Here is a 10574-nt window from a genome sequence, read left to right on the forward strand (position 1 = left end):
GACTTGTGCCTGCCGAATGGTTTCTGTGCTTGATTTTCCCCTTGGATTTATTTTTTTTATATATTATTTATTGGACTGTTGATGTCTACCTGACCTTCTCATCTGCGCTCCCGTCCGTCGTGTTCTCCACCTCACCCACCTCCGCCTCATCGGACGGCTGGTGATCTGCTGACTGTCTCAGCTTCTTTTCTTTTGTTCAGGAAATGTTTTCAAATGCCTTTTTAATGCTTTATAATATTCTAATATAATCAATATACTCTATATTAGTGTACTTTTTTTTCAAATGTATGTTTGTTAGTGTAATTATATGTATGCAGTTACATTTACATTTTAATAAAGTTGGATTATATGAACTTGTATGGCATTTTTCCTCTTTAAAGTTTCATAGCAGGTTTTACGTTAAAAAGAACAATTAATGATTAACAGTACTTTAAAAAAAAGTATTACATATTTATGTAGAGATTCGCTATAAAAATAATAGGCCCATTTATAATCTGTCATAAAAATAAATGTGGTCGGAACGTGACATACTTTACCCTAACAGCACACATACGTCGCGCCGACGTCGACCCGATTTACAAAATTCCATCGGCACGATGTCGCTCAGGGAGCGTTTGCTAATCGGCAAGATGTCGCCGCGACGTCGGCATTTGATCGCAAATGACTTCCGGCCGACGTTCGGCCGATGCAGCCGTAAATCCCGGCTGCTCTGCGTGTGCGCTCACTGGCGTTTTGCTCATCGTTATTCTAGGACCACCCGCGGCAGAAGCCGCCGGTTTATAATAAAACAACACACACCACTCTCAATAACAGCTGCAAATTTATTAATATTTTCAATAAACATATTAAACATACAAATACATTTACATTTATCAGATGCTTTTATCAAAAGTGACATACAAATGAGAAGCATTCCATTCAATGTGTACTCTTTCAAAGATTAACCATGGTTTTACCACAGCATTTGCAGTAAAACCATAGTAGAAACAAAATAAGCCATAGTTTTTCTACAATAACTATGGTTTAACTATGTTGCAGTAAAACCAAAGTAACTACAAAATTTACAATGACTTCAAAAAAAATATGGTTACTATGGTCATGGTTACCACAGTTTTACTGTGGTATTACCACAGTAAAACTATAGTAGAACTATGGCATCAAAACCATGGAATGAACAACAACAACAACAACAACAACCACTTTAAACTTGGTTATTACACTTATGGTTGCTACAGTTTTAAAAATAGTAAATCAATGGTTAAGAGTTGTATAATTGTAAGCGCCTTTCACAGTATTTATTTCAAATTAGGTTTACAAGAAATGCATGTTTTCAAGGTTAAATAATTAAGGTTATGTAATATCCTTTAATCAGCCAGACAGACTCACTGGGGAAGACCATCTTCTAAGAACGAAGTAATGTCCATATGACAACAACTGAAAGATAATACAAGTCATGTGTTCAGTACCAGTAATTATATACATTTATTGCCACGTCAGAATCTAACACTATCTTCATGGCCAAAAAAAAACAAAAACAAAAAAACAATAATATACGAGTTACATACACACAAAATAAAAACGGTGCAAACAATACAGCTGTTCAAATGTTTTAAATTATATGATACACTACAAATTTTAACGGGTGAATTTAACTCTCTCAGAGTTAAAATTAACACTTATCCAGTGTATATATGGATACCACCAGTAAAGTGTTAAACTAACACTTTTGAAAGTGTTGACATTTTTAACACTGAGACAGTGTTACTAATAAACTCCTAAAATGTAAAATATTAACACCAGAACGGATGATGAAAACACCAAAGTTGGTGTTCAAATTTAGCACTCATGGAGTAACTGGTCAACACAATATCAGTGTTCAGGTGAAAATATTAAAAAATAAACCCACAAAACAATACGTTTACATTAATTTATTTTTTTTTAATTGAAACACATTTAGTGTTTTCAATACATGTTTTTTTACATGTTCTCACAACATCTAAAACATCATAATGTCAAGGCAAATCAATGCAAAGGCACAAAATACAAATTCTTATTTGGTCCATATGTGCTCTTAATGTTTTAAGGTTTATAATGCTTACATTTATCAGCTTTAACAACAGTCTTTGCTTTGTTTTCAGCATGACAAGATGTGTTTCTCTGCTGTTTTCAGCCAAGCAAGATATCCACTCCCACTTGGAGCATTTCAAAAGTGCTCCTGTAAAATTAGAAAACTAAATAACAAAAACATAAAAAACAGGATAATTTTACATCCATTTTTTACAATGCAGATTGTATCAATGCAGCTTTACAGTATTAAACAGGGAAATAGTGTGTCGAAATCTAGGCTGCAACAAAGTCAGATTGAGCAGAGGTCTTGTGCCAATGGGTGTGTTGACGAGGTGTTTGCAGGGGATCTGTCTCTGGGGCTCATGTAGTTGTCATGGTCTCCGCTGATGTTCAGGGCTGTAGAGGTCATCTCTAGGTTCTGATCCACCATCTGGACTGGATACGGACTGGATCCAGGGAACTGCAGTGACCATCTGATCTGGATTCAGTCTGGATCTGGGTGGCTACAGTGACCTCGAAATAAGAACAAAACAGACTAATATTAGCATAGATGCCATTCTTTCTTACAATGTAACAAGTACATCATGTGTTTAGGGACGTGTTCCCAGTTTTGGCTGACCTAATTAATGCAGCCTAACAATGCTTTAACCGATTTGAATTAAATAAATGTGTAAGTGCATTACATATAAGCCAGGTTAAAGAGATGGGTCTTTAATGTAGATTTTTATTCAAGGCCAGAGTCAATAATACCCAGAATATCAAAATCAACTGCGGGTGGCAGATCCTTTTCCTATTTAGCTCCCAAACTCTGGAATAATCTACCACCTACTGTTCGGGGGGCAGACTGTCAGTTTAAATCTAGACAATACAATAAAATACAATTCAAAATAGTTTACCCAAAACTGAAAAATTTGTCATCATTTTGGACCTTTGGTCTTTTAAGAAGAACAAAAAAATATTTTGAATAATCTACAGAAGACATATGCTGACATTATATGGATAACTTTGTTCAGGGCATTTTTTTAATCTCCTTTTGTGGTCCAAAAAAGAAAGAAAGGCATTTGGCATTAAAGCAACACAAGGCCAAGGCTAAGTAAATGTTGACTCGATTTTCATTTTTGGGTGACTTACTCTTTTAAGGAAAATCATTTAATTCACTGTAAATGTATGTATATATATTGTAAAAAGAAAGTCAGTCTTACTGGAAAATTAGTCTTTTAACAACAGAAACAAAGTCATAATTCCAAGTGCGTACTGATCTCTCTCTACATTGAGGTTGGACTCCTCCTGCCAAAATGAATGCACATAAATGGGACAGCACATAAATCAAATGGCAGTGCAAGCATACCAAAAACTTACATTTGATACATTTTTTAGAAGGAGATCAGGCTTTTTATCATTATTGTTTAATAATCAAAATATTAAGCATGACAATCAACAATTTTAAAATATGCAATTGTGGCTTACCCTTGTTTCTGGTATGTGTCCTAACAGAGCTCTTCTCATCCCACTTAATGTAATGGTGACTTCATACTCTTCAAGCACATCATCTCCAGAGTGAAAGAATATCTCTCTGGGAAAACGTTTAGAAGTGCACAACAGATAAATATAGCTATAAATCCGTATGATGTTATAAAACATATTTTAAATTAGGTAAAACACGTACTTCTTACATTTTCCTGTTAAAGTGACCTCTGCGTCTGCCCTGCATAACAATTCAAATCTGTGAGAAGCGTTTAGGCTCGTTTAGGCACATACAGCTTACAAATATCTTCATAAAGTAATATTATCCTATATAATACATAATGTAAATGAGGTAAAACACTTACTTTAGGTGTTTCCTTGATAAAACCAACTTCCCCGTCTGCTCTGCATCGTGAGTGAAAGAAAATATCTCTGAAAAACAAAAGTTTAGGAGTGCACAACACAGAAATGTCACTATTAATCAATGTTATGTTATAAAATACATATATTAAATAGGGTAAAACACTTACCCCTTAAGTTTCCCTATTAAAAGCGGCTCATCTGCGTCAGCTCCGCATTGCAATTCAAATCTGAGAGAAACGTTTAGGCTCGTTTAGGCGCGAACAGCATAACGTTATAAATATCGTCATAACGTAATATTATCTTACAAAATACATATCGCAACTTAGATAAAACACTTACTTTCGGTGTTTTCCTTGATACAACTGGTCTCCTCTGTATCGTGAGTGAAAGAAAATATCTCAGAAAAAGAAAAAGTTTAGGAGTACACAGGACTCTGGTCTGTTCCGCATCGCGAGTGGATATAAATGTCTTTGAGAAAATTTTAGCCACATAGAGCACATAAATATCGTTATTAAACGATATGACATTACAAAACACATTTTGTAATTAAGATTAAACGCTGTATTTCGCTGTTTCCCGTCCTCATTATGCTCCGCATCGCGAGCAAAGAAAATGGCGTCTGTAAAAAATATTTCAGATGGGTGAGGCGCGCACACGAGCAAATGTCCCGGATGTGACTGATAACACTCAACAGTGTTAATAAGGGTAACTCTGCGTATTTACACCGGCCAGAGGGCGCTGTTTACACTAGCTAGTGTTAATCTTCTCAAATTCAACACCACAAGTTTAACTCTTTATTCTAAAAGTCCTTAACACCAGGATTTTAACACTGGAGATTTTGTTGTGTATAAATTCTAAAATCTTTTCTGATACAATCTTACTAAAGTCTCTAGAAATGTGTTAAAGGGTAGGTTCAACAATTTTCAATCCACTTTGTATTGTTGCAATGTTGGTAATATATGTAAAAGAACAAATGTTCTTTCTCTGAGATGACCAGTTTTATCTGTCAGCAAAACTCTGCTGAATGACACAAAACGGCATTTTGATGATGCAAAAACAGGGTTCTTGCACCATTTTAAAAGTAAAATTTAATGCTTTTTAAGACCTCAACAAATATAATTTAAGACCCAAAAATTTCATAATTTCTTTGGAATAGGCTACTCAATTTATTGCCTCCTACAATGGAAATCAAAACTTGAAAGTTTTCCATTTGGTATCAATTATGTGCAGTGTGTAAACTCGGTAAGTAAAAAAAAAAAAAAAAGTAAAAATACTTTTCTTTGAGACCTTTTTCTTTTCTTTTTATTTTGTTCCTTTGTGATGTAGAACAGAGCCAACTTAACATAGATAAGTTGGATTACACTAAACAACACAATGCCTTGTATGAAGGAACCATATAGAATAGAATACTGAAAATAAGCTTAATGATGAAAGTCCTCAAAACAGCCTTTCACAAGTCAAAAAGTTGACAAATAATCTACATAACTGTTAGAAAACACAAATGTTATTACATGACTTTTAATGAGAGAAACCCTTTGTTTTGTAACATCCCAAATTCTCCTCAAGACATGTGGCGTAGCTCTGCTGCTCTCTTCTCAATTTCATGGTCTAGGTCCACCAACTCCCTTCTCTTTTCCTTGCATCTTTTTCTCATGGAATTAGATTTAGTGATAAGTTCTGCCATCTTGGTCCCTGCTGTATTCTCAGCCTTCTCTGCAAGGCCATCTGCATCCTTTTCTAGAGTTTCAACACAGTTGAGATTGTTCTTCTTTTCTTGCGTAGCTCTTCAAGCTCATCTTCAACCTCTTTTCTCTTGTTCATCTGTTTTGTCTGTTCCTTTTTCTTCCTCTCATCTTCCAAGAAGATCCTGTACCGGTTGCGTGCAGATGCACACTCATTTAGCAGCTCTTTAGTTAGAGGCACTTTGACCACTCCACCACACATCCTCACATAGTCGCAGATTAGTCTCTGTGAGACTATAGTGTCTTCGTTCATATTGCACATCTCCACCTCCTTGTTTATGGAGAACCCACGCTCCACAGTAGCTTGTCCATGGGACAGAAGCAGCAGCTTTTCCACAAAGCTCCAAAGTTCTGCATATCCATTCATGGCCTTATGCAGGAAGCTGTCAACTCGCGATTTTCCATCCAATGCATTGAAGGCCATGAATTCCTCTCCTCTGGCCTCACTGAAGAGGAACTTCTGAAATTGTTGGGCAATCTTATCACCTGCATTTAGATAAAGATAAGCACATCTGTAATATTTTCTAGTTAAAATTATACTTTGTTGTCACAAGAGATTTATTTTCACTATACTCTGGAAAATGCATCTCATATTTTCAACTATATTTCAATTATTATGTCTAAGAACATATATTAGGCCTACATACATTTATTATAACTCATACTAGGCTGTATTTCCAAAAAAAAAAAAAAAAAAAAAAAAAAAAAAAAAAAAAGAACTGCAAAATAATAGGCTAGTATAACTTGAGATCTAAAATAAGACTCCCTTTGATAAACACTAGGCTAACTGTTCACATTTCTGATATGTCTACAGATGTTACCCGCTGTGACTCCTCCTGACAGCTTCTTATCCTGCACAAATTTCATGATGAGGGCCTTAATTCTTTGCAGGCACATATCTGGTTCTTTGTGCATATTTTGGGGGTCCAGGCACATCATATTTCGGACAGAGGGGTACTTCAGGGGGCACTTCAATAGAAGGTTCTGACAAATTTTTGACAGGGCGCTCTGGCTGTCTCGCATGAACAGTAACACCTCACGCTCACTTCCACCACTCTGACTGCCTGACATTCCCTGACAAAAGCACAAAAGTCACATCACCTGAAACATCAAATAAACTCTCCCTATGTGTAACTTACACTACACTACATTTGACAGATCCAGTTAATAGGTCAACTGCTTGATGTCAAAACAATTAATCTGATCTCTTAATTTCTCAACATAAATACTTCACTAGTCAAGTGACTTTGTAGCGCATATAGCACAATGATAAAGTAATCTAAGATAAATATTACCTTGAGGGCAGCTGTGGCTCCCATGCCAATGTCCACTTGCTTTGGACTGACCCAAAGCTTTTGGTCTGTCACATCAAGCTTGACCAGTTTTACTGGGGAAACATCAACCTGGACGTCTCGCTTTATGAAGCGTCTGAGAAGGCTCTGAAAATAGAATAGCACAAGCATAATAATTATAATCAAAATTGGAAAAAGTATTACAGTATTTACAATACTTTCTACAAACATCATCATGCTGAAAACTCAGTACTTTGTTTTATTGTTCATATCCTCTGTAAATGACGGTGCTTGAATGATTAAACCATTAATATACTTTTAGTAGTCATTAGGCCTACCCTGATTAGATCCTCCAAATCTCTGCCGAGGAAGGGAATCATCGGGGCATCTGTCTGGTACTTGGTGAGAAATGGCTGAAAACTTCTTGAGACACTCATGAAGAAGTGTAACTTTGCCAAGATGAAGTGATCCATCCGGGCTTCTGCGATGGTGTCATATGACGATGACCTTGGATTGGGGAGCTTCTTGGCTTTGACCTGATCCACATAGGTGACAATATATGGCCAAATTTCAATGGCTCTCTCCACTGCTGGAAGGTTTTCCAGCCATCGATGTCCACAAAATGGCAGAGGAAATGTATTACACTTTGTCACTAACATAAAGTCCTCTCTCCTTGCAGGTGCACAATGAAACAGGTAGTGCAGGGCTTTCAGGACTTTCTCAACTTGCCACACTGCGAAGCCGTTCTTGAACGAGTTGTGCATCGTGTGAAGGCCACAACTCCCAATTATTTGTAGTTGGGCTCCACCACACTGCTCTCTGTGTTCCTCTTGTAAGAGTTCAACAACCTTCCAGTTTACAGCGGGCCCATCCATTGATAGTGAGAGCATGTTGTTCAGATTCAGCTCCTTTGTACCTTCCTGCACATTTGTAAAAAAAAAAAAAAAAAAAAAAAAAAAGAAAAAGATCAATTCAATGTGCCAAGTAATCCACAACAATAAAATGCAAACATACACAAACGTAATTATAAACATAATTAACGTTAATCATTATATAATTGGTAACGTTATATGGGTATATGTTCAGTGAGTTCAATTCAGATTTGTTTTATTACAAACGACAGACATTAGTTATGATACAGGATGCCTTCGTACATTAAAAATGTAAGCTTTGACATTAAAATACTTTATGCAGATTGTAACAGTAGTACTGGTTAATATGTGCTCTTTTCAAGTCAGTATATGGTCACAGTGGTCTTTCTATGTGCGTGGCCTATAAATGTAATGGTAAATTTTACTAATTAAATTAATTATTTTCTATAGGTTTACTAACTGGTAAAATCATGTATTTTGTGGTAAAATACAACATATCTAATGTGTATTTACAAACATAGCTTGTTTCTGCATCTCTATTTACAGCTCATTAACCCTTAAGTGAATGTTTACTGTTGCTATGGCAGTAAGTGACAGCCTACATTAGCAGCTACATTTGCCCAACAGCGCATAAAATCACAATTCGGCATATTTAAACTATAAACCACATATACCAACAGTTATACCCCTTAAACTCTGAGCTATGTGTTGTTACCTGTTAGATTGTCAAAGTGACCATAGACCTGTGACCTGACTGGAGCACATAACCAGTCCTCTGCCCGGAGTGGGAACACTGAGCACCGGGGGAGTGTTGGTGTTTACACCGCTAGCATATGAGCTTTAAACCGCACTAACATTACTCAATTTTACACCACACTTAGTATGAATAATAGTATGCGATTTCAAACAATCGTAACGTTACTTACATTGAAATGACCCAACATGTCCTCGGCTCTGGAGTGACCCATGAACACCGACCCATAGTAGCGGGAGATGACGTAGTGTGTACCAGTCTCATCTTCAGTAGTCCAGAATCGCAAATGAAGGTCCATTTGTTTGTTTTTTGTCGTTTTATTCAAACTTTCGTCAAACATGACGACATATGGCTTCTCACTAACGCTGCACGATAGCTCCTTCTTGATGAACGAAGCGATGCCATATTTGGCGACATATGCAGTTTTATTTTCACCACAGGTGAATGACTTTGCAAGCTGCGAATCGGGGAACATGGCAGCAAAGATGTCACGTATGTCCTCGTTAGATTTAAATGAATTGTGCCTCGTCACACTATGGAGAACCCACAGTACCTCTGCCTTCTGGGTGTCTGGCGGTGAAATGAAACTTGTTATAGCCGACTGTGAGGTGGCGTCTGAACTAGTAACATCGTTAGGTCGAGCTGCAAACAATGCAGGGATTAACCTGGACCCGCTATGACTAGCTACTGCAACGTACCGCTGGTGCTTTCCTCCTTTCATGTGCGACTCGACGGCTTTGAGCCCCATGGTCCCTAACGAAAAGGTCTTTTTGCAGAATTTACACATTGCCTCATTGTTATTTTCAGCCGGCGCCAACCACCTCCTAAATGCATCCTCTTCCATCCACTTGTCGTTAAATTTACACTTTCCCATCTTTGCATTTTGAACCTCACCTCGACAACCGCGTAATGGCAGCACGCAGGTGCAGACCGACGTCAGCGTCTGTAGCCGACCTACCGTAATAAGCTAATAAATCACGGAGACTGTCATTTCACTCCTGTTTCACACATACTAAATTGATCAACTATTAGATGTTTTACGGTGGACCACTGTGCTTCCCTATCGTCATTAAGCACACCGGCTGAAAATTTAATACCTACAGCAACTTTACGGTAAATTTAAGACAATTTAAGACCTTAATTTCCCGGATTTTAATTTAAGACATTTTAAGACTTTTTAAGGACCCGCGGGAACCCTGAAAAAGTGTTTTTGTTGTTTTGTCAAAACTCGTCATTTCATTTTGCATCATCCTGCGGAGTGTTGCTTACATAGGAATATATAGGGATATATAGTCATCTTTATTTATATAGCGCTTTTAACAATATAGGTACACATAAGGCAGTCAGTGGTGTAGTGTAGAGACCTGCGCGCAAGATTCTGTCCCACGCCCGCAGAAATAAATGTTACCTCGTCCTGCTTCCGCCCGCAACATTTGTTTTGTCCCGCTCCCGCCCGCAAAAGCCCACATAAAAGAAACATACATAGATTTCTTTTTTCAGTACATCGATGGAATTTACAGGAAATAGTTCTGTAACATCTCGTAAGTTCCACAAGATCCCAGCATAAACGCTCCCGATAAAATATTTGTTAATTAGGCCGCTAAGCATCAACAATCACAAACCACTGTTACTCTTGACAGAAAAGCAAGCGTGGGCTGCTGCGTGCATACATGGCAGAATGCGAGCAAACAAAGCTTTCTTAAAAAAGCTGACATCTCAGTTCGTCATATATATATATATATATATATATATATATATATATATATATATATATATATATATATATATATATATATATATAAACCTTTTATAACACAATGAATATATGCACAAATAATCTTTGTTGTAATGAGAGGATTCATGAGCACGCAATATTCAGCACTGTGCAAGAACTTTTAAACGGACTGGCCAATGCGTTCCAGAAATCAACAGCTGGCTACATTGCGCAAGCTGTTTTAAATTGAAACTGCCTATTCTTGTGCTTGCTAATAATTTTTGTTGTATTAGTTGTTCTTGAAGA

At 37.0% G+C, this 10574-nt stretch overlaps 1 protein-coding gene and 1 long non-coding RNA gene across 2 annotated transcripts; both read right to left on the reverse strand.

The window, feature by feature from the left end:
- Positions 1-3085: 3085 nt before the first annotated feature.
- LOC127160893 (uncharacterized) lies at positions 3086-3928 on the reverse strand. Its single transcript, XR_007826880.1, has 4 exons — positions 3897-3928; positions 3734-3772; positions 3535-3640; positions 3086-3354 (listed from the first exon to the last, which is right to left on the reverse strand). It is a non-coding gene; the product is annotated as an uncharacterized LOC127160893 (long non-coding RNA).
- Positions 3929-5383: 1455 nt separating this feature from the next.
- LOC127160890 (uncharacterized) lies at positions 5384-9041 on the reverse strand. Its single transcript, XM_051103535.1, has 4 exons — positions 8727-9041; positions 7267-7848; positions 6932-7075; positions 5384-6122 (listed from the first exon to the last, which is right to left on the reverse strand). Exons 1-4 carry the CDS (start codon positions 9027-9029, stop codon positions 6000-6002), a joined length of 1152 nt encoding a protein of 383 aa, XP_050959492.1. The 5' UTR covers positions 9030-9041; the 3' UTR covers positions 5384-5999.
- Positions 9042-10574: the final 1533 nt, after the last annotated feature.

This window comes from Labeo rohita, unplaced genomic scaffold, assembly GCF_022985175.1.
Source record: "Labeo rohita strain BAU-BD-2019 unplaced genomic scaffold, IGBB_LRoh.1.0 scaffold_49, whole genome shotgun sequence".
Classification (NCBI taxonomy): Eukaryota; Metazoa; Chordata; class Actinopteri; order Cypriniformes; family Cyprinidae; genus Labeo; species Labeo rohita.